This window comes from Balaenoptera ricei, chromosome 21 (genome assembly GCF_028023285.1).
Source record: "Balaenoptera ricei isolate mBalRic1 chromosome 21, mBalRic1.hap2, whole genome shotgun sequence".
NCBI classification, from domain to species: Eukaryota; Metazoa; Chordata; class Mammalia; order Artiodactyla; family Balaenopteridae; genus Balaenoptera; species Balaenoptera ricei.
In genome coordinates this window covers 35,714,740-35,738,639 of record NC_082659.1, presented here as the reverse complement: position 1 = coordinate 35,738,639, position 23,900 = coordinate 35,714,740, and the positions used below count along the sequence as shown (strand labels likewise).

At 48.9% G+C, this 23,900-nt stretch overlaps 1 protein-coding gene across 5 annotated transcripts; it reads left to right on the top strand.

Moving 5' to 3' along the window:
- Positions 1 to 2,887: 2,887 nt before the first annotated feature.
- POMK (protein O-mannose kinase) lies at positions 2,888 to 23,276 on the top strand. Of its 5 annotated transcripts, none has more exons than XM_059909474.1 (4): positions 2,913 to 3,075; positions 5,942 to 6,094; positions 9,824 to 10,120; positions 19,598 to 23,274. In XM_059909474.1, the coding sequence occupies exons 2-4, from the start codon at positions 6,017 to 6,019 to the stop codon at positions 20,366 to 20,368; spliced, it is 1,146 nt and encodes a 381-aa protein (XP_059765457.1). In that variant the 5' UTR covers positions 2,913 to 3,075; positions 5,942 to 6,016; the 3' UTR covers positions 20,369 to 23,274. The 5 variants fall into 5 exon arrangements, with proteins under 5 accessions (XP_059765459.1, XP_059765457.1, XP_059765458.1 ...); XM_059909473.1 differs by lacking the exon at positions 2,913 to 3,075 and adding an exon at positions 18,559 to 18,683 and having other exon boundaries at positions 6,051 to 6,094; positions 19,598 to 23,276; XM_059909477.1 differs by lacking the exon at positions 2,913 to 3,075 and having other exon boundaries at positions 6,051 to 6,094; positions 19,598 to 19,657; positions 19,779 to 23,275.
- The last annotated feature ends 624 nt before the right edge of the window (positions 23,277 to 23,900 follow it).

Sequence of the window (23,900 nt, the reverse complement as noted above, 5' to 3'; positions counted from 1 at the left end):
ATTTTGGTGTAGTATTGAAGAATATCCACAACTTCTTAAAAGACTCCTAAAATACTCCCTTTCTGACTATGTATCTGTGTGTATGAGTGGATTTTCTTCATGTACTTCAACCAAAAACACCATATTCCAACAGATTGAATATAGAAGCAGATAGAAGACCCTGGAAATCTTCTATTAAGTCGGATGAAAGAGATTTGCAAAAATGTAAAACTGCCATTTTCCTGGTTGGTTTTCTGGAAAATATAAGTTTCATAAAATGTTATTTTTGTTAACATGTAATGGGTTTATTGCTTTATTAATGAATTAAAATTTTAAAATCTCAAATATAGCAATTAGCACTAGCTTGGACCCACATTAATGAAATCTGGAGCTAGAGAAGAGAGTAAGACACTACTATCTCTGCCCTCAGGGATCCCAATTTTGAGAGAGACCAACAGTATGCTACTCCCCTCAGTACCCTAAAAATGTTTATTAGCTTGTTGAAGAAGTACTATTTGGGAACACAGAAGCAGGAGGGATTATCTTTCTGATGGAGTCAGGAAGGGTTCACAAAGGAGGACAAATTTCGTTACTTACATCCTTTAGTGAGGCCTTCAACTCAATTCTGTAATTGGTTATATCTCAGATATTAACTTATAAATTAGTAAGAGAGTCCAGAAGGTTTCTCTCTGGAAATTACGTTATAAAAAGCAATGTTTTTCAAATTGGGTTGTAACCCATTAATGGGCAAGTCAGTGTGTATTGACAAGCTTTAAAAACAAAAAAGTATATATAATAGAACTTTCAACTTCATTGAATTCTCTCACATTTTATTTCTTTCCTTCTACTTGATTTGGTCCACTCTAGCTTTTTTGCCCAGCAGTTATTGCGATATAATTGACAAGTAATACTGTGTAAGCTTAAGACATACAATATGATGATTTGATATATATTGTGAAATGACTACCACGTTAAGATTAGTGAACAGATCCTTCACCTCACACTTGTGTGTGTGATCTCTCTTAGCAAATTTCTAGTATATAGTACATGCTCTAATATTTTAAGGTGGAAGCTTATATTGATCCAAGCTTAGATGATGATTTTTTCCCCAATATAAGCATTTAATGCTATCCATTCTATTTTTATTCAGCTCAAAATATTTTCTAATTTCCCTTCTTGAGACATCCTCTTTGAGTCAGGGATTATTTAGAAGTGTATCATTTAATTGCCAAGTGGTCAGAGACTTTCCTGTTATTCTCTATTATTATTTTTTAGTGGTTACTCTAGGAATTATATAACACGTATTCAACTTTTTACAGCCTATTTATATCAATATTTTATCACTTCAACTGGCATGTAGAAACCTTACCACGGTATATAGGTCTCCTGACCCCCACCATTTATGCCATAGCTGTCTTATATATTACCTATACTTACATTGAAAACCCCATCAGACAATTTTATACTTTTTGCATTCAACCACCAAACATATTTTAAAGAACTCAAGAAGAGTGGCCTATTACATTTACCGAGAGATTTACTATTTTTGTTACTTTTCTTTCATTCCTGATGTTCCAAGTTTCCTTCTGGTATAATTTCCCTTTTGCCTGAAGAAATCTCTTTCAGCAGTTCTTTTAGATTAGTTCTGCTGGTTGCAAATTATGTTTAGTTTTCCTCAGCTGAGAATGTCTTTATTTCATCTTCATTCCTGAAAGATGATTTCGCTGGATACAGAATTATGAGTTTACAATTCTTTCAGCACTTGGGAAATGTCACTTCCTGTCATTAGAATGGCACCTACATGTCATCTCTCTCTGGCTGCCTGCAAAATTTTTGTCTTTAGTAATTTGATTTTGATGTTGTCTGGGCCTGGATGTCTTTGGATTTACCCTATTTGCTCAGCTGCTTGAATCTGTAGGTGTCACCAAACTCGGGAAATCTTCATTCATTACTTCTTCAAACATTTTTTCAGCCCTTTCTCTTCTGTGGGATTCTCAATGCAAGAATGTTAGACCTTTTGTTCTTGTCCCGCAGGTGCCTTTTGTTCTTTTTTTTCCCCTTTCTTTTTCCTTTTTTTTCTCTGTTGGTCAGATTAGATCATTTCTATTAATCTGTCTTCAAATTCACTGACTTTTTTTCTCTGTCATCTCCATTCTACTATTGAACCAATCCAGTGAGTTTTTTGTTTTGGTTATTATATTTCTCAGTTCTAGACATGGGCATTGGGAAGGGCTGCAGCCTGTGAATTATTGTGAAGCGATGGGAGTTCCCCGAAACCCACTGGAAAGTTGAAACACCAGATGTGGATGGCTGTGGCTCACGACAGGAACTGAAGACACTGAGAGATGCTGAGGTGTGTGCGTGTGTTTTGTGCGTTCCTACGCAGCGCGGCTCAGCTGGGTGCATTTTTCCGCATTCACCTAGTGTTCTTCCAGGATGAAGTCACGCATAAACAAACGTGGACGTCTAGCACGGGCAACCCCGGGGGCCTGTAAAAGCACAGAGCGCTGGCCCCAGCCCCGGGTCTGGGATGGAGCCCAGAATTCGCACTTCTGACAAGTTCCCTGGAGCCGTGAAGCGTCGGCACCTGGTCTGAGGACCGCCCTTTGGAAGCACCGCCTTGCGCTGAGCGGGAGCTTTCTGCAGCGTCTAGATCGTACAGGTCCTCTCCGCACCCGCACCCGCGCCCGGCTGCGCGTCCGGACTAAACACATCACCGCCCTCACGCGCTGGCAGAGAAGCATCCGCCACAGGAGCCAGCCCGGTGCGCCGGGGCTGCTTCCGGGTGCGCTCCGACTCTGGCTTTGCGTTCCGGCGACCGACCTCCGGTTGCGCGGCGGCGGGAGGACGACACCAGGGCGCACCCTCGCGCTGGTCCTGCTGGGCGCGCTTCCGGCCGCGCAGGCGCAGGAGGTTGCGTGCCAGACCGGGGGCGGGGACCGCAGGTAGGGGCGGCGGGCCGGGGCGGCGGGCGGGCGCGGGGATAGCTGGGCTGCGTCCTGCCCGGCGCCCGAGCTGGACGTGAGCCGACGGACACGCCGCCGGGACAGGCTTCAGCTCCTGCCTCTGTTGGTGCCGCGCTGCGACCGCCTCCAGGTCTGGAATCCTCTGCTGCCCCTTTTTCAAAAGCAGGGTTTAGCCGTGTTCTTTGGTGGTCTTGTCTTCTCCACCGTTGCTTGACCTTTACTATAGAACCTTAAGGCTAAGCAGGCATCCGGAATATTTAAAATAATTAATATACCTGTGCTTTGTTGGCAAAATGGGATTCTAACCAAAATTGTATGGGCGGGGGGGGGGGCACTAATTCATTTCTTCTCTGGTTGTGTGAAATATTCTGCAGCTGGTAAAAACCAATTTTGTTCCATCGCTTTTCTTTCTTTTTAAATTAAGCTGTGAGTGTATAGTAGTGGGAACCACTTTTTTCCTGTTGCCAATTTTTTCTTATCATTGTCAGAAATACTTTGTGTCTAAACAGTGCCTGAATTTCTCCTACCCACCTGGACCTTCAATCGTTATTTCTTAATTTGCAGAAGCTTTCAGTGTCGTTTTGCTTATTCCTGGACGAGAACATTTCCTCAGCCATACAACCTCTTCCCTAGCTCTGGGCAACCTACTCCAGAAATATGCCTTTAAAAGAAAAAAGAGGGAACTTCCCTGGTGGTCCAGTGGTAGAGAATCCGCCTTACAATGCAGGGGGCGCGGGTTCGATCCCTGGTCAGGGAACTAAGATCCCACATGCCGCGGGGCAACTAAGCCCGCACACCACAAATGGAGAGCCTTCGTGCCGCAAGGTGCAAAGCCCACGCCCTGGAGCCTGGGCGCCACAACTAGAAAGACGCCCGTGGCTGCAACGAAAGATCCTGCATGCCGCAACTAAGACCCATTGCAGCCAAAAACAAATTAAGTAAATAATAAATCTTTAAAAAAAAGACCCTCAGGTGATGGAGTGGGTGAATGACTTCTTTAAGAAGTGGGTGGGACTTCCCTGGTGGCACAGTGGTTACGAATCTGCCTGCCAATGCAGGGGACACGGGTTCGAGCCCTGGTCCGGGAAGATCCCACGTGCCGTGGAGTAACTAAGCCCACGTGCCACAATTACTGAGCCCCTGCTCCGCAACAATGGAAGCCACCGCAGTGAGAAGCCCATGCACTGCAACGAAGAGTAGCCCCCGCTCGCTGCAACTAGAGAAAGCCCATGCGCAGCAATGAAAACCCAACGCAGCCAAAAATAAATAAAGTAAATAAAATGATTGAAAACAAAAAAAGACCTCATTGAAACCTTCCACATGTACACAGGAAGTGTGTGCAAACCTGAATCACCAGCTGCGGTATAGTCAATCCAAAAGAGCGAAGTAGAGCGTCATGTATCTGCTTTGATAAACCTCAAAAACATAATGCTGGGCTTTTAAAAAAGCAAGTAATAAGAGGACTGTGTATCCTGCATCCCCGATACAGAGGGATTCTACGCCATTGTCTATGAGGGACTTGAGCATCCGCAGATGTTGGTATTCGCAGGAGGTCCTGGAACCAATCCCCTGCGGTTACTGAGGGACAAACAGTACAACACTGCTTGTATTAATATAAAGTTTGAAAACATACATGTATTATGTGTTGTTATTTATGGGCACATACTCATGTGAGAATAAAATGCATGCGTGGAAATTATTAAACTTCAGCATGCACCCCCATGTCACGTGTGTTAACACAGATGTCTGGGCTCCACCTCAGAGTTTCTGATGCAGTAGGTGTGGGGCAAGGACTCAAGAACCTGCATTTCTCAGAAGTTCCAGGTGGTGCTGCGGCAGGTACAGGGACCACAGTTTGAGAACTACGGACATACCAACTTGAGGATGGGGACTACTTCTTGGGATGGAGCAGAATAGGACTGCGAGGGGTACCTGGCTTCAGCCATGTTTGTAATATGTTATTTCTTTAAAAAAGGGGATGCAGTATTACTTGACAGAGCTGGGTGGGTGCTCATGATCTTATGTTTTAACTTTCTTTATGCTTGAAACATTTCAGGAAAGAAAAAAGATCCTAGTCGGTGAGGAAAATGGATTGGAAAGGAGAAAGCAGTGGGAGAGTGCGTAGGAAAGCGTTGCAGAAGCCCGGGAAGGTGTTGCTTAGACCAGGGTGGGGGAACGGGGGCAGGGGAACGGGGCGGGGGGGTCGGGTGTGAGCAGATTTGGGAGCTTTGCGGGGACAAGTGACTGACGGTGCCAACTGGTTGGTCTAGTGGTTACAAGGAGGGAGGAATGAAGTCACCTGGTCGTGTGCCCGTCACAGAGGGGAACCCTGTGGAGTGGGCATGCTGGCGACCGGAGAGACAGAATTCAGGTACGGATGTTGCAGACCTTGAGGGGCCAGCTGAGCGAAGTGTAGGATAAAGAGCCAGGCCACGGAAGAGACTTGAAACGATCAGCGTGTACACAGCCGCCAGAGCCACGTGCGGGGACAAGACTGTGTAGAAGGCATGGAATGGAAGGGGGGCCCGTGACATCCAGAGGGATAACGTCACCTAAGGTGGGCTGGCTGGCTGCCCCCCGCCACCCATTCTTGTACGGCCTGTGAGCTGAGGATGCTTTTCACTTTTTTAAATGTTGGGGAAAAATCAAAAGAACGTGTGGCATGTGAAACGAATCTCAGCTTCCATGAGCACCGTTTTGTTGGGGCACAGTCACGCTCACTCACTTGTGTAGCATGGCCTGGCCGCTGCTGACGACGAGATGAAATAACTCTGACGGTTACCTGGTCACCCGGCACCACTGCTCCTCACCCCGCACGTCACAGTGCCGTGGCCACTCGATTCCCGCTTCTGGCCCCTAAACCTGAACATTTACTGTCTGATCCTTTACAGAAAAAAAGTTCTCTGGTCCCTGACCTCAGGTCTAAGTTGACACACTCTTGGTCACTTTAAATGCTACAGAGGAGAGATGGCCGTGGTTTTGCCCATTTCTTTAAGGTCACCTTCTAAGAATCAGGCGTCGGTGGAAGAAGCTCAAGAGACCGTGAGGCCTGAGTGGTGAACGTCGTCATCATGTCCACAGGAGTCCTGGAAGATGCCCGGAGGGAGAGGTGGAGAGAAAGATGTGGGCCCGGAATCTCGATGAGGACGGTGAGCAGACAGCCCCCTGCGGCATTGCTGGGCATTGCTGACCGGACTCAGCTGGTGGGTGAGCACGTGGCATCGTCTCGAGAAAGGAGCAGTTACACGAGGCTGGAGCAGTCGAGTGGAGCCAGGGTCTCTCGAGCACCTCGTCACGACAGCAGGGATGAGCAAAGTGGCGTGTTCTCTTCTCCTTAGGAGGAGTGCACTGACCCGTAGAAGAGTCCATTCCTTCTAAAATCCCCTGCTCAGCAGGAGAGTGTCACTCCTGGCCCTTCACCTGCAGCCTTGTCACTGGAAGAATACAGTTGTCACTCACTGAGATTGTGAACACTGAAAACAGCAGATTTGAGGGGAAGAGTTGAGTTTGGGAAGTATTTTTATATTTTAATGTTGAGATTTTATATATACATAAAAATACATACCACTCTTCTTTATCCATTCCTCTGTCGATGGACACTTAGGTTGCTTCCAAGTCTATTTATATGGTAAATAGAGCTGCAGTCAGCATTGGGGTGACTTTATCCATTCCTCTGTCGATGGACACTTAGGTTGCTTCCATGTCTATTTATATGGTAAATAGAGCTGCAGTCAGCATAGGGGTGACTTTTCGAATTAGTGGGTTTGTTTGTTTTTTTTTTCTGGATATATACCCGCAAGTGGGATTGCTGGATCATATGGTAGTTCTAATTTTAGTTTTTTGAGGGACCTTCACACTGTTCTCCATAGTGGCTGCACCAATTTACATTCCCACCAACAGTGCAGGAGGGTTCCCTTTTCTCCACACCCTCTCCAGCATTTATTATCTCTTGTCTTTTTGATGATGGCCATTCTGACAGGTGTGAGGTGATACCTCATTATGGTTTTAATTTGCATTTCTCTGATGATTAGCAATGCTGAGCATCTTTTCGTATGTTGGCCGTTCATATTGTCTTTGGAAAAATGTCTATTCAGGTTTTCTGATCACTCAGCCATAAGAAAGAATGAAATTCTGCTATTTGTAACAACATGGATGGACCTAGAGAGTATTATGCTTAGTGAAATAAGTCAGAGAAAGACTAATACCGTATGATGTCACTTATATGTGGAATCTAAAAATAAAACCAACAAATGTATATAGCAAAACAGAAACAGATATAGAGAACAAACCAGTGGTTACCAGTGGGGAGAGGGAAAGGAGGGGGCAAGATAGAGGTATGGGATTAAGAGTTACAAACTCCTATGTATAGAATAGGTAAGCAGCAAGGATAATTGTACAGCACAGGGAATACAGCCATTATTTTGTAATACAGTAAGTCCCCTACATATGAACCTTTAAGTTGCGAGCTTTCAAAGGTCCGAACCTGCATTCCATCAACGTCAGTCGTGAGTGAAATGGCACCTTGTCCTCCGTCTCCTATTGCTGACAATCCTTCAGCTCTGCCATCTCCCACCTTCTCTCCCTCCTCCAGTCAGTAACTCTTCTTGTCTGTTCACTTGATGCCAGCCCCTCTGTGCCAGCTGTTGTACTGTACTACTGTACTTTTCAGGGTACTGTACTGTAAGAATGTTTTCTGTATTTTTTGTGTTTGTTTTTTATGTATTATTTGTGTGAAAAGTATTATAAACCTATTACAGTACAGTGCTATAGCCGATTGTGTTAGTTTGGTACCTAGGCTAACTTTGTCGGACTTACTAACGCTCTCTTGGAACGGAACTCGTTCGTAGGTAGTGGACTTGCTGTAGCTTTAGACGGAATATAATCTAGAAAAATACTGAATCACTATGTTGTACACCTGAAACTAATACAATATTGTAAATCAACTATAATTCAATTAAAAAATTAGGTTGAGATATAATTTACAGGCTATAGATTTGCTATTTTAAAGTGTACAGTTAGTGACTTTTAGTATATTCACAAGGTTGTGCAACCGTCACCACTAATTCCAGAACATTTTCATCCAAAAAGAAATCCTGTCACATCAACAGCCTCTCCCCATGTCCGCTTCCACCCAGGCCCTGGCAACCGCTGATCTACTTGCTGTCTCTGGACTTCTCTGTTCTGGAGTTTTATATAAATGGAATCATATGCTATTTCCCTTAGTTAATTTTCCTGAGAATAATGTTTTCAATGCATGTTGCAGCACGTATTAGTGCTTTATTCCTTTTAATGGCTGAATACTGTGTCATTGTGTGGGCACATCACGTTCTGTTTATCCAGGCATCATCTGATGGACATTTAGGTTGCTTTCACTATTTGGCTGTTATGAATAATGCTGCTGTGAACATTCATGTACAAGTGTTTGCATGAATGTATGTTTTCAGTTCTCTTGGGTAGATACCGAGCAGTAGATTTGGTGGTAACTCTGTGTTTAACCTTTGAGGACTTCCAGACTGTTTTCCACAGTGGCTGCTCCATTTTACATTGTCACCAGCAATGTATGAGGGTTTCCTGTCCACACTTGTTAACCGCCTGGCTTTTTGATTATAACCATCCTAGCAGGTGTGAGGTGGGACCTCGTCGTTTTGGTGTGCATTTCCCTGATGACTATTGAAGTTGAGCATCTTCTCCTGTGCCTGTTGGCCATCTGTATATCTTCTTTGGAGAAATGTCTGTTCAAGTCCTTTGCCCATTTTTAAATTGAGTTATTTGTCTTTTTATTGTGGAGGAGAAATATTATTTTTGAGTTGTCCACCAGACTCCAGGTAGAGGTGTCAGGAAAGCAGGTGTGGAGTTCTGGGGAGGCTGGGATTGGGCTTCACACCTGGAGCTCAGCGGATGGGCATGGAGATCTCCCCACGCCGGGAACGAGGGCGGGGGCCAGGCCCCAGCCCGCACGTGGTTTCCTGGGAGCCGAGTGCAGAGCATTTGCAGGAGGAGGGAGGGAGTGGTCGCCAGGCCAGGTGCTGCCGAGGGGCCAGGCCTGCACGTTGGCTGCTGAGCTTTGGCACAGGGTCTGTGCCGTCACTGGTGTCCCGCGTGCCCCAGTGCTGCAGTTAAGCCGGCGCACAGTGGTCCAGCCACATCGCTTTTCGGGGTAGTGACACTCCCTGCGGGTGGCAGCCAGCGTCCGCCCCAGGCACCCTGAGTGCCAAGCTCCCGATGTCCAGGTCCCTCCCCACCCTCCACCGAGGCATCCAGGTGGTGACGCCTGCCTCCGCCCCGGGCCTCGCACCTGCTGCCGGGCGGGAGCCCATGGGATGGCGAGCGCCCCTGCCTCGCGGTGGTTGCTCACCTGCGCGGCCGCCCGCCTCACCCCCGTCGTGTCGCCCTGCGTTCTCGTCGGCGCTCGTTCTGGGTTCCGGCTGGGGCCTCCCACCCTGGGGCGCCTTTCACACCTTTGCTTCTTAAAAACATCAGGGGGCTTTTGAGTACCTTGCAAGGAGCATCCCAACCCCTCAGAGTCCCAGCCGCACCCGGACCCCAGCTCCTCTCCTGTCCACCTCCTGCCGCAGCCCCACTGGACTAACAGAGCCACAGTTTACTTTCATCTTACTAACTGTTCAGTGCGTGTCTACTCAGCGCAGACACCTGCAGCGGAGACAGAGACAAAGCCAGACCCAAGACTCCCCTCTGCTCGCAGCTGTGATAGGAAGCAACGATCCTGGTAGGAGCTGGCGTCGAGCGTTGGTACAAGGCTGCTCTCAAGCCCTCTTTCACCCTCACAGTGACCCTGAGGCCCAGGGGGCTGTGTCACCCTCCGTCCTTCCTGAAATAAGACGGACCGTGCCTACTCCCTGTTTCACTGTCTGTTTTAGGAGCTCGCAGAAGCCATGGAGACGAGGCCCCAGGAGGGCAGGAAGGGGCCCCCGCCCAGGGACGTGCCCCCGGTGGTGGGACTGCTGCTGTCCATGGCCCTCATGAACGCCCTCCTCTACCTCTGCCTCGACCGGCTCTTCATCTCGCCCCGGCGCTCCACGGAGGACCCCACGCGCTGTCCCCACGGCCACTTCAGGATGGGGCCGATGAGCAACTGCTCCCCGTGGCTGTCCTGCGAGCAGCTGAGGACAGAAGTGAGGCAGATGAAGCGTGTCGGGGAAGGAGCCGTGAAGAGAGTGAGTCCCTGGCTCACCGCCCGGGGTAGCGGGTGGCCCGGCGGGAGGGGGGCTGGCACCGTGTGCCGGAAGCCACGAGCCCAGCCGCCAGTGCCTCCAGCTGGGACATCATCCTAGTAAAGGGAGGCGAAGGAAGGAAGCGGTGCACCAAGGAGTACTCTGCTTCGTTGTGGATAGTAACAGAAAACTAGAAGTAATAACTACAGGGCAATGGTTAAGTTATGGTCCAACCACTTGTAGAATATTCTACAGCCAGTAAGTGTAGTTAGGAACCCTGTGCGGCAACATGCAAAAGCTCTCATTATGATAAGGAGAAAAGCAAAATAGAAAATTGTGCAATACGCTGTTTTCATCTGCAAGATTATATATGTAGAAAAATATAAAAATGATAGAAAGTGTGTTATGGTGAAGGAAGATTTGGGGCAGTTTTTTTCGTTCTTATTTTTCAGACTCTATGGTGGTATTATGTTGATTAAAAAAATTTTATTTTAAAAAGAGAAGGCACAGGGGCAAATTCAGTTCTCACGTAGAAGCTTCCAGAGCCCCGTCTCATGGGCTGCATTTCCGCAGTGGTTGCACTGAGACAGGGTGAGTCCAGAAGCCAGTGAGGGGTGTTGAACAGGACAGACCCTCTGTGAGGATGCAGCGAGTGACGGCAGGGCTGCAGCTGGAGAGACAGCTGCGTCCCTGAATGGGGAAAGGATTCACCTTGAAGGAGGGAGTCAGAGGGGAGAAGGGAGGGGAATTAATGTGAGGTGAAAGCATGAAGCCAGGTGACGGGAAGGTAACGGGTTTCTTCAGATTCGCCGCGCATTGTAGTGGGTGCTGGGGGCACAGCAGTGCACAGAACAAAGGCCCTTGAAGCCAGCTGGGGAGTCAGACAGTCAAGAAGACAAGAAACAGGCGCGTAGGGAGCTGTATTAGTGACGCGCTCTGAGCCAGTGGGGCGAGGGAAGAGCCGCGGGCTTGTTACTCCAGGTGGTCAGAATGGCGTGGGTGTTTGGGGACAATGATCCAGCAAGAAAGATGGGGACCAGCAGACGCCCCTGGGTGGAGCGTGCCTGCTTGTCCGGGGACCAGAGGCAGGATGCGAGGAAGACGTCAGAGGTGAGGGTCCTCCGGGGCTGCTGGCCTCGGGCTCCACTGCAGCGTGAGTGGAGGGGAGGACTGCCGGCCTGTGTGCAGAGCAGACCCGGCCGGGCTCGCGGGGAGCTTGGTGACAGGTGGCTGCAGCTCGACATGAGTGTCAGCACCAGACACAGCGAGAAATCGGTGGGTTCTAGTTGTCTCTTAAATGTGGGGGCGGCAGAACGTCCCAGTAGACTGGACGTGGGGTGTAAGGGAGGGGATGACGGAGGCGCCCGGCCGGGGCATCAGGGAGGACAGGGTCTGCGTTACCTGCCCGGGGAGGTCCTGTGTGTGTGTGAGGTGGCCAGGCAGGGAAACGGGCAGTTGGGTGTACGAGTCTGGCACTCGGGGGGCGGGGATGTAGATTTGGGGGCGGGTGTTGACAGCATTGGGCTAAGAAGTCACCAGGGAGGGGAGTAGTAGAGGACTCACAGCCAGTTAATTTCTGCCTCCTTCGGAGAGGGACCCTGAGGGCTGCCCACTTGTTTCCATGCTGTTGCGCTCATTCAGAACATTTTTGGAAATTTTGGAATTGCTATTTACCCTGAAGGATGTTTTTGAGTAGCTTCGATGTTGGCAGATCGTTGTTTGAGGACAGATTTGATTTTAAGGAACCTCGCAGATGACACCCAGCCCACTAGATTCAGCAATGTGGAATGTGGTTTGTTTGTTAAGGTGAAGGGCTGTTACACTGAGATTTTGTTTCTTTGGCTGAAACTTGCCGTTCGGGCACAGGTGTTCTGAGCGCAGGATGTCAGCTCCACTGGGAGCCCCATCTGTCCTGCCCCGTTGGGACCCCGGGGCCTGTGCATGGTCCGGCCCAGGGCAGCCCCCTGACCCTCCGTGTAGGCACCTACTCCAGCAATCCTCCTGCGGCCATCCTGCCCACGTGGGCATCCCTCCTCTCTGGCACCCGTTCTGGGGGTATAGTTTCTCAATAGGAGTTTCTGTGACCAAAGTTCCTGACGTCCCTGTCTGACCTCCACCCCCGCCCTTCCTGGCGCCCTGGCTTCAGTAATTCCTCGGGGCCTTGGTGGGCTAATCCCACCACCTTCTCCCTCTCTGACCCTCCCGCCTGTCTGCATCCCGACTCACCCAGCAGCAGATTCTGCGGCTGTGTCCTCGTCACTCTGGCGCACACACTGGCGACATCTCCCTTCATCTCTGTCTCCATCCTGCCTGGCAGGAAAGCCCCACACCTGGTTGACGCCAGCTGTGTATCTGCACTTGGGCAGCTGCCCTGGAGGCAGAGAGGAACGCCACAGCCCTGCCATTCCTGCACGACCGCAAACCTCAGCACAGCCCAGGGGTCAGGCTCTTTTCCCTTAGTAACTTCTCCCTCCCATTCTCTGAGGCAGACGTTTCCTTAACAACCCCCGCGTTTCCTTAGATGTTTCCTTAGCTGGTGATCTTGCTACTAAGATGTTATGAAAAGAGAAGCCACCCAGAGGGCCCGTTCTCATCTGCCCACCTGACCTACAAACCTTCCAGCTCCGGGGTCGTCCCTGACTGCTCACAAGTTCCCTTTAAATGATTCCCCCTCCCCTACATCATCGCTCTTCCCCACTCTGAGGATGGTCCCTACTGGCTACACACAAACGCTCGCACTTTCAAAGAAAAAACCCTCTTCCCGTGATTCCCTGTTTCTTCCCCTCTGCTTCCTCCTCGCCCATCCACCCTTCCCTCATCCTCCCGAGAGGCTCCCAAACCCCGCCCTCCAGGGAGACGGCTCTCACCCAGCTTCCCGCCGAGCCCCGGCCAGATGCTGCTCTGCCCGCCTCTCACTTGACCTTTCCACCAGCCCTTGGCTCCTGGTCTCTCCCTGCAGCCCGGGCTCCTCGACTTTCTGGTTTTCCTCCCCTGGGCAGCCCTTCCTAATTACTCCCCTTGGCTGCTCCTGTTCGCTCTTCTTGCCTCTAAAGCAGCGGTTCTTAGCCCAGAGGTGAGGCTACTCCTCAGGGCACGTTTAGCAATGAGTAGAGACCCCCGTGTGGCCTTCACAGCTGGGCGTGGGGAGGTGACACGGGCGTCCAGTGGGCAGAGACCAGGGGCACTGCTGACCACCCTGCCGGGCAGGGACGGCCCCATCCCCAGCAGGTGGCTGCGTGGCCCGAGGTGGCCCTGGTGCTGAGGCTGAGAAACCTTATTCCTCCCGGGGGCTACCGGGGTCCCCTTCCTTTGTCTTCTTGGGATGCACTCTTAGGTGATTTAATCTATCCATTGCTCTAAATGCATTTTATGGGCTGGCGACCCCCAGCTTGATACCTGCAGCCTGTTCCTCTCCCCTGAGCCGCAGGTCTGTGTATCCACCTGTACTTGACCTGTCTACTTGGGGGTCCCTTGAGCGTCTAGGTGTGACCAGGGTGGAACTCTTGGTAATTTCCCCTCTGAAGCCCCTTCTCCCCCAGCCCTCCTGTCTCAGTAAATGCCAGCGCTCCCCCCAGCGGCCTGCCAGACCAGGGAGTCAGCTTGCGTCCTCTCACCCCTCCCCCTGACTAGGCCAAGAGCAAGTTCCATCAGGTATGTTTTCAAAACATTTCCCAACTTGTTGGGTAACCCCTCTGTCCCTGGCCTTGGAACCAGCCTCCCTGCCCACGTGTGCCCTTCCCCGAGCCCCAGGCAGGCATCTTGCAGACACATTTCAGACCACACATGTCCCTTCCTTAAAACCCCCAGTGTCCTTAGGAAAAACCGCAAACCTGGGCCCTGCCTTCCTCCTAAACTCACCCAGGCCGGTCCGGGTCCTCACCCCACCCTGCAGTCACCCTGCCCTTTCTTTTGTTCCTTGATCAGACAAGCCCTTTCTCACCTCGGGGCCTTTCGCAGCCTGAAATCTCTTCCTCCCCATCTGCCTGACTCCTCATTTCCAGGTCTCAGCTCAGATGTCACTTCTCTGAGAGGCTTTCCCTGGCATCCCTCTCTAAACCCACCTCACCCCCTGCCGTGGACCCTCCCATCTGGCATCTGGTTTGTTGTCTCTTATAAATGCAAGCTTCCTGAGGGCACAGACACCAGTTACCTGTGTGTCCTCAGCACCTAGCCTGTGGCTGGTTCATAGAGCAAATTTTAGGGGCCTGAACACAAAGGCTCATTGGCTGAATCCACATAAAATAAAATATTGGCTTAGCTTTGACAGTTTCCTCACTATAGAAGCACACCACCACCCCCCCTTTCCCCAGACTGTGTTTCTGGTTTGTGTTTGGAATTGCTGGGGCCACAGATCCTCTCCTGCAGCTGGTTTGGGGGCAAGGCCGACTGACCCCCTGCTTTTCCTTTTCTGTTCTTTGATTATGAAAGCAGTGCATCCAGCTCAGATGTTCAGAAGGAGCTGGAGCACAGGGTGAAGGCCCTTCACCTGCCCCTCCTCACTGTCCCATCTTACTCCTGGGGATGACAGTGAGGTTCAGCCCTTTTGGATTTTTAAACCCAAGATGACACTGAACGGACAGGTACGTTTTCTGCCAGCCGCTCAAGGACAGCAGCGGCCACGTCTCGGGGCTGCCCATTTTCTGAGCCACAGACTTGGGCAGCAGTGCGCGTGAGGAGTTAGGGCTGCAGTAGAACCGACGCTTCCGGGGGCGGACACTCCACCGCGCTTTGTGGACACCAGGCACCATCCCGGCCACTCGCGTCCACCTGGGGGAGCGGAGGCGGTGTGGCCCTGTGCAGCATCTGTGTGCTCAGCCGCACAACTCTCCAGCAGAGTTTTCTCAGTTACGTGGTTTGTCCTTTAAAATTAAGGTATGGTGCGTTAAAAAGCCATAACATTTGGGTTGGCTCCCATAAGAAGAATGGATTCAGCTCTTACTCTGTCGCCCTCTAGTGTTGTGTAACCCTTAGAAGGGTCGTGTGTGATCTGTTTTCAATGTGGAAGCCTGGCTGGAGCGCAGATGTTGCATGAAATAGCAGTGCCCACCCCTCGGTCTCCCCTGCAGGGTCCACCTCCTCATCCCTCTTAACCTTGGACTTTTCTTCTCCTCTGTGCTCACTGCCAGGGTGGCCTCGTCCAGTCCCGTATCTTTATCCCCTGAACGAGCTCTGGACCTTTCTATCCCCTGCCTACCCCGCATCTTGGATGTTGAGTGTCTTCTCAGCCTGAGTGTGTCACAGACCGTCCCCTCAGCCTGCTCCTCCTTCACTGTCCCCATCACCCTGAGGACACTCCCACCCGTCCAGCTGCGTACAACACAACCCGGGAGGCATCCTTTGTTTTTGTTTTTTAATTTAATTTTTATTTTACATTTGAGTCGAGTTGATATACAATGCTGTGTTAGCTTCCGGTGTACAGCACAGTGAGTCAGTTATACATACACATGTATCCACTCTTTTTCAGATTCTTTTCCCATACAGGTCATTACAGAGTATTGAGTAGAGTTCCCTGTGCGACACAGCAGGTCCTTGTTGATTATCTATCTTGTATATAGTAGTGTGTATATGTTAATCCCAAACTCCTAATTTATCCCTCCCTGCCCAGGGAGGCACCCTTGTCATCCCCTTTCTCCACAGCCACGTTCGGTCCCTCAGCAAGTTGCAGTGTCTCCACACGCAGGAGAGACGTGGAATTTGGTCGCTCCTCGGCTTCTCCCTGGCCCTCTCCCCGCCCAGGCCTCTGTGCCTGGTACCTGGTTATCTCTGCAGCCTCGAGAGTGGGCTCTCTGCCTCCACACTTGCCCCTTCAGATGTTCTCGCACGGCAGGCAGCTCCTCCGTGTAGGGCGCCCTGTCTCACGCTAGTCCTTGCAGCGACTGAAGGCCTCTCCCAGCCTCTGCTCCCCTCCCCCTGCTCAGACACCGCAGCCCGTGGACATATCCCACCCCAGGCCCTTTACCCTGCTGTCCTCCCCGCCTGGGACATGGTCCACCTCCTTCCGGTTCCTGTTCAAGCCTCACCCCAGTGAGAGCTTCCCCAAGCTAGGAAAGCTGTAAACCCTTCCCTGCTTAATTTTTCTCCAAAGCATATTTTACCTTCTAATATACTTTACACACTTCCTATTTATTTTCTCTCTTGTCTGCCTCCTGCACTAGAATGTAAATTTCATATGGGCAGGGATGTATTTCCGTTTTTTTAATTGACATAAGTACTTGTTAAATGAATGAAGACAGATTTGACGTTGTACTACAAAAGACCACATAAGCTAATTATCTTCTAAAATTTGTCTTAACATTTGTAATAAAGGATCACATGAATAATATATAAAGAACTAGATATTAATAAGCGCAAAGCAAACAACCCTAGAGAAAATAGTATGAAGGACAATGAACAGACTTTCCACAGAAGAAATACTGAAATGCCCAGAGGATGAAAAGTGCTCAGTCTCATTAGTAATCAGGGAAATACAAATTGGAACAGGAAAATGTTTTTCATCCATTAGATTGGCACAGATTACCAAGATTGGTAACACCTAGTGTGGTTAAGGCTCTAGAACACAAGATTTATACACGATTGGTGAAAGTACGTGTTGGTACTTTGAAGGGTCCTGATAGTACCTCGTCTTCATTCAGTGATCCGTCTACTTCCCTAGCTTATAAAAACACTTGCAGATGTGCATAGAGATGTAAATATAAGGCTGTTCATTGTAGAATTGTTGTTACTAAGAAATAAATGGGAAATAGTTTAAATGTCCATCAAGTCTTTAAAAATAGATCACATTAGATCATATTAAATGTTTATGTAAAATGATAGAGCTGTGTAGAAAAAAGAACCTAATCCATTCTGACAGCATCTGTTCCAAATTTTATGAATTTTTATTATATCATACTTTAGTTTTAAAAAAAAAAAGATCATCTGTAAAACTGAAAATATACCAGTATAAGTAGTACACCCATACTATGAAATATTATGCAGCTTTAAAAAGAATGACTTAGATCTATATATATATTAGGGAAAGATTTCTGAGGCATCTGTTAAATGAAAAAAGCCAGCTGCAATATATTTGTTATATTCCCACTTTACATAATAAACTCAAATGCTATTTTGTAAATGGATATTAATACATGTAAACGCATAGAGAAACTTCTGGGAGGTTACCAGCCAAATAGTTAACTAGTTTCCTTTGGGTTGGGAGTAAATGCAGAGGAAGGAGTTCTACTCCTTCTGTATTTGAACTTTTACCGAGAAAAGTATTCATGATTATTTTTATAATTAAAAAAAAAGGTAAAGTTGGTTTCTGAGAAATGATTCTTAACCTTTAACTTGCAAATATTTAATATTGGAGGCTTCAGATATTTGTGAGAGATCCCAAAGACTAATACTACTTGATAATAAGTAGTATTTAATCTTTCATTTATCTGAGGCACAAAAATGAATTTGTCCTAAGTGAGGGTTCAGGAGGAAGTCATGAGGCCTGTAGCCGAATCTCTCCCGCGTTTCTTGTTGAATAAATGCGTAAACCGTGGCAGCTTCTCTAAAGTGATTACTGTTTTGTATGAAAAATGGGCCTGGACACCAAAGCTGTCTGCTAGTGCTGGTGCCGACCATGAGCAGGAGGGGAGCCCAAGGGAGTGATGGATCTCAACAGAAACAGGATTTTTATATTGGAGTCAGAACTCAAATACAGTGCTGGTGCAGATCTATGGAGAGAATAAAATGTGTTCTGTATAAAAATAAATAAAATATATATTCATGAAACTTATAGACTGTAGCAGCCAGAGAAATGTGGCTTCTTAATGGAAATTATCCATAGTGAAATTTCTCAAATTCGGGTTTCTGAGAAGGTCTTGAAAGATTTCTCTTTTGAATAAACGGTCAACAGCACTTAGAGTGTTTTTCCATTAAGGAACCTCCCTTCTCAGGCCCAAAATAAATCTTCACAGTCCTCTAGCCCACCTCCATTTGATATAATAGTTTTTAGTTCTTTTAAAAAATGTTTTAAAATATAAAAGTAATATATATTCATTCTGGAAAAGTTATACCAAAAGGTATGAAGGAAAAAAAAAGCAAATAAAGAGAACAGCAAAAATCCTTCGATTTCTATGTAATTTTGTCTTGTTTTATGCAGTTAGAACAATGGTATAAAAACACTTTGTATCCTTTTCATTTGTAACGTTACTTTTATCTGTGAAAACCCTATCAGCGTCTGCATTTTGCTGAGCCCTGTAACCTTCCTTGAGTGGTCCTGCATAACCGGACTGCTCCCCGATTTTTGATGGATGGATAGTTTCCAGTTATGCTTTTATAAATAATGCCAGATTTTTATTCCTAGAGCTTTTTAGGTATTTCAGACTGTTGCCTTAGATTGTAGATTTTAATGTTAAAGGCTCTTGATAAATATGCCCCAAGTTGCTTTTGTAAGCTTTATTTTAACAGTGAAGAAGAGGAAGCCAGAGGGACACAGCCTACGAGGAGCCACCTGGTGCAGTGGAGTCCTGACCTGGATCCTGTTTTCTCTTCTGCAACCTTCTGCCTTCCCTTTGGGGACTCGAGCAGAAGATCAGTGGTTCTTATTTCTTTTTTTTTAAATACCACTTTATTTATCTGTTTATTTATCTATTTATCTATGTATGTATGTATCTATCTATCTATCTCTCTAAGCCGCACAGCTCACGGGGTCTTAGTTCCCTGACTAGGGATTGAACCCGGGCCCATGACAGTGAAAGCGCAGAGTCCTAACCACTGGACTGCCAGGGAATTCCCCAGTGGTTCTTCTTTGCCAGCTGATAGAAATGGGAGTCCAAGGCCATACGGTACAGCTGCTCCTCTGCCAGCTGTGTGCCAGGACAGCAGGTCCAGTGTGTGCCACTTCAGCTCCTGCTGTTACAGCTGAAGTCACAGAAAACCACGGACCGTGTGAAAATGTGTTCCTTACGTAGGGTCGTTCCTGTTTGTGGTTTGCTCTGACACCTTTTAAAGCGAATGGTGGCGTTGTGTGTGATGGGCTGGCTGGCCTCGGTCCCTGTGTGGGGTTTTCCAGCTCTTCACTCACCACTTTTCCAGCCTTCTCCTGCCCCGCCCCCGCTTCGTGCTGCCCTGCTTTGGTCTGTCTGCTGCTTCCTGCCTTTGTTCGTGCCGTCGTCCCCTCTCCTGGGCGTGCCCCCCGTTCTCCACACCTGGCCTGCGAGCCCCGTCATCCCGCAGACCAGCTTCCAGGGCATTCCCGCGGGCTCTCCCGACAGCCCTCAGCACCCGGACCAGCTGCCCAGCCTCCTCCGCGCTGGGCCTTCGCCCTGACAGGGCGTTTGCCTCGCCTGGCGTCTGGTCCGGCTTATGAGCAAGTCTTTGGAACAGTCTGTGCCTCGCTAATGTCTGTGTCCTCTGCACCACGTCTGACCCTGAGAGGCATTTGCCGTGTGGCTTCCCGGCTCACCAGCTGGCAAGGGTTCCGGGTTGACATTCCCTGTGGCTTTGTTCCAGGTGTTTCTGTCCGAGTGGAAGGAACGCAAGGTGGCTCTGTCGCGGCTCACCAGGCTGGAGGTAAGAGACGACTTCCTGCATGGACTGCGGATGCTGAAGTCGTTGCAGAGTGAGCACGTGGTCACGCTGCTGGGCTACTGTGAGGATGACAATAGCATCCTCACCGAGTACCACCCCTTAGGCTCCCTGAGCAGCCTGGAGGCGACGCTGAACCTCTCCAAGTACCGGAGCACGAACACGTGGCAGCACAGGCTGCAGCTGGCCCTGGGCTACGTGGCCATCATCGACTTCCTGCACCGCAGCCCCCTGGGCACGCTGGTCATGTGCGACTCCAGCGACCTGCCCAAGACGCTGTCCCAGTACCTGCTGACCGCCAACTTCAGCATCGTGCTCAACGACCTGGACGCCCTGCCCCTGGTGAACCGCAGCACCGGGGCCCTGGTGAAGTGCGGCCACCGGGAGCTTCGCGGGGACTTCGTGGCCCCAGAGCAGCTGTGGCCCTACGGAGAGGACATGCCTTTTCACGACGACCTCATGCCCGCGTATGACGAGAAGATCGACATCTGGAAGATTCCAGATGTCTCCAATTTCCTTCTGGGGCACGTAGAAGGGAGCGACATGGTCCGATTCCACTTGTTTGATATTCACAAGGCGTGTAAGAGCCAGACGCCTGCAGAGAGACCCACCGCTCAGGACGTCCTGGACACTTACCAGAAGGTTTTGAATCTACTCAGAGACACCGCGACGTCTCAGACAAGAGAGATGCTGTAAAGACCAGTGCAGTCGGTGAGGTGCGGGAGTCAAGGATCGGATGGAAGAGTTACAGTGGTTCCGCTTTGACGGGGAGGTTTCTGCTGCTTTGCCCCGTGGTTCTTCCTCTCCATCCGTGGGCACAAGTGAGCGGCTCCCTATCCTGGCCGCCTGGCAGGAGTTACTAAGCCAGAGCAAACCGGGCTTGATGGGAGCCTGGCTTCAGGCGAAGGTGCAGAGAAGCAGCGAGTCTGGCCAGTATCTGGAGGAAGTAACAAAAATGGAGCTACAAAGAGGCTTCCCTAACACCTAAATGTATACGCTTGTAAGAAATGTGTGTAGAGAGGTTTTTAAATTGCAGTGTACGGAAGAAACAAGCTGTAGTACTCGCTTTTTTAGGTGAGTATTTGCGGTGTATTTCACTGGTACTGATGAGGCATCTCTACCATTTCAAATGATTGCTCTGTGAAGCTCCTGTGCCATTCCCTTCCCAGCGAGCTTGCATGCTCTTTGAAATTTTGAATGGATAAGGAACATTTAAAATATCAAGTATGATGGAGATTATATCTATGTTACTGCCTTGGATGGTGCTTGTGAAATTCCTATTTACCTTCCAGCTGGATTTTCTGTGTCCAAAATTAATGATTGTGAACATTTTATATCAACAGTATCTGTCACTCATTACCAGAAGGCGTCAAACCCTTGCACTTGACTCGCATGATTGAATCCTTCAAATAGCTCTTTCCTTGGTCACTGTCATCCTCGCTTGCAGGGGATGATGGATTTGGTGCATAGCCATCATCACCAGTAAGGGGGTTAAAGCTGGCACTGAGGGGCAAAGATGCCGTGCAGCTGACTGCCTGCCCCTGGCTTGCACAGGCCTCACAGTCACGGGAGTCACAGGGAGCTGGGCCCGACCCACAGGCTCTGACGCAGTCTGTCTGGGTGGAGTCCGAGACTTCGCATTTCTCACTGGCTTCCAGGTGATGCTGGTGCTGCCAGTCTGGGGACCACATTTCGAGAACCACTGTCCTTAACTGTCAGGGAGGGCAGCCCAGGCAGTAGGATAGGGAGTATTGTCAGTATTATCCCTGTTCTACTGCTGTGGTTGATCAGGCCCTGTGGGTCCTATGGTTGGTCAGAGAATACGCTTGCCCAGAGTATATTAACTGCTGCTTTTTGTTATAAAAATGCTGCCAGAACCCACTAGGACGTCTGTAATCAAAAGGATGGACAATTACAAGTGTTGGTGAGGATGTAGAGAACTGGAGCCATCGTACACTGCTGGTGGGAATGCCAAGTGTTCCAGCTGCCTTGGGAAACAGTCTGGCAGTTCCTCAAAAAGTTAAAAATAGAGTTGCCATGACCCAGCTGTTCCACTCCCCAGTATTCACCTGAGAGAACTGAAAACATGGCCATAAAAGAACTTGTACATGAATGTTCATAGCAGCATTATTCATGATAGACAAAAGATGAAAATAACCCAAATGTCCATCCACTGGTGAATAGATAAAGAAAACAAAGAAAATGTGGTCCATCCATTCAATGAGGTGTCGTTCAGCCACGAAAAGGAAGGAAGTACTGATACATGCTCCGACACGGATGAATATGCTAAGTGAAGGAAGCTGTCACGAAAGACCACATTTGTATGATTCCACTTATATGAAATGCCCAGCATCGACAAACCCATAGACACAGAAAGTAAATTAGTAGTTTCTAGAGGCTGGCAGGGGCTTGGGGCTGAAGAATGGGGAGTGCTTGCTAATGGGTACAGGGTTTCTCTGGGAGTGATGAAAATGTCCAGAAATTATGCAGTGGTGATGGTTGCACAACTCTGAATATACTAAGTAACACTGAATTGTACAAAAACGGAACAAGTCTATGGTATGTGAATTATATCTCAATAAAGCTGGAAACCCCCCACCTCTGCCACAAGACCATGTACCGCTTATGACCCTTTTCACTTGGCGTAGTAGTTACTCTGTGGAGTTGCTGAGTTGAAATCACCCTGTTCGTGTTGTGACTCTGGTTTGAGGGTTTTCTTGGTTTGGGGACTTTGCATTGGGAGCAAAACTTTGTTTCACATGAATTTGTTTTTAACTATTGATGGTAGAGCTCAAATGGACAGCATGGTGTAGGGGAGGGGACACGGGCAGGATCAGGAGACCTGAGGTACAGCCCCAGCTCTGCCTCTGACTCCTGTGTGGCCTCAGACAAACCCATTTCTGAATGAGAGAGCTGGTGAGAGGCATTTCCAACTTCTGCTCTGCCTCTGAGTTCTCCCTGATGCTTTATCATGCCAGTGCCAGACACCAAACTGGACCTGGCCCTTCAGGTTCAATTTTCAGTACCAACAGAACTGCAAAATCATAAGAGGAACTTACATTCTCACTAAAACCTAGGTGAGTTCATTGCCCACATATTCAGCAAAAGTATAATCAGGAGAAAAGGCAGATGAGGTGAGCCATTCTCAAAGCACAGCCCAGGATTTAGTGGTCTCTCTGCTAACCTTATTCCAAGTATTTTTTTAAAAAAGTCACCATGGGGACATCACTGGAGGTCCAGTGGTTAAGACTCTGCACTTCCACTGCAGGGGGCAAGAGTTTGATCCCTGGTCAGGAAACTAAGATCCCGCATGCCGTGTGGCGCGGCCAAAAAAATATATATATATCATCACTACCATGTGGTTTATAGTGTGCTTTCTGTTTATCTCATGTGATGCTACAAACACTCCAAGCTTCTGAGAGCTTCCAGGGATTGTAAATTGTTCAGCAGAGACAGGACACATGAGTGTTCTTAAAACGAGGCACATGAGGTGGGAGTGGGGTGGAAAGCTTATCTGATACAGGACGTGTTAAAAACGTCCTCTATGTAGCCACCCTTCCCCCCATTATTTTAAAAATAAATGTCGCTCAGTTTCAGTTATCACTATTCTCATATGACTTTTAATCATTTAACACAGGGGTCCCCGACCCTGGGGCCACAGACCAGTACAAGTCCGTGGCCTGTTAGGAACCGGGCCGCACAGCAGGAGGTGAGTGGCAGGCAAGCGAAGCTCCATCTGTATTTACAGCCGCTCCCCATCGCTCGCATTACCGCCTGAGCTTCACCTCCTGTCAGATCAACAGTGGCATTAGATTCTCATAGGAGCGCGAACCCTACTGTGAACTGCGCATGCGAGGGATCTAGGTTGTGCGCTCCTTATGAGAATCTAATGCCTGATGATCTGAGGTGGAGCTGAGGCGGTGACGCTAGCACTGGGGAGCGGCTGCAGATACAGATCATCATTAGCAGAGAGGTTTGGCTGCACAGAGACCATGATAAATCAATTGCTTGTGGACTCAGATCAAAACCCTATCAGTAAGTGGCAAGTGAAAACTACGCTGCTTCTGGTGGCAGGCTTTATAGTGGCAAGTGAGTTGATGGTACTTCAATCGTACAGCTGCATCTGATGGTGGGCTTTAAGTCAGAATCCGACACTTATTTTAGTCCGTGTGTGGCCCGCCCATTATTTTATTTACCACTTCCATCCATGCCTCTTTCCTGCACTGCA

Bases quoted from the DNA above. Each gene is read 5' to 3' on its own strand.
- POMK (XM_059909473.1), top strand. From the start codon at position 6,067: ATGTGGGCCCGGAATCTCGATGAGGACG. The intron at 10,121-18,558 runs GTGAGTCCCTGG...TTAACAGTGAAG, and splicing joins GGGAAGGAGCCGTGAAGAGA to AAGAGGAAGCCAGAGGGACA. The intron at 18,684-19,597 runs GTTCTTATTTCT...GCTTTGTTCCAG, and splicing joins ACTCGAGCAGAAGATCAGTG to GTGTTTCTGTCCGAGTGGAA.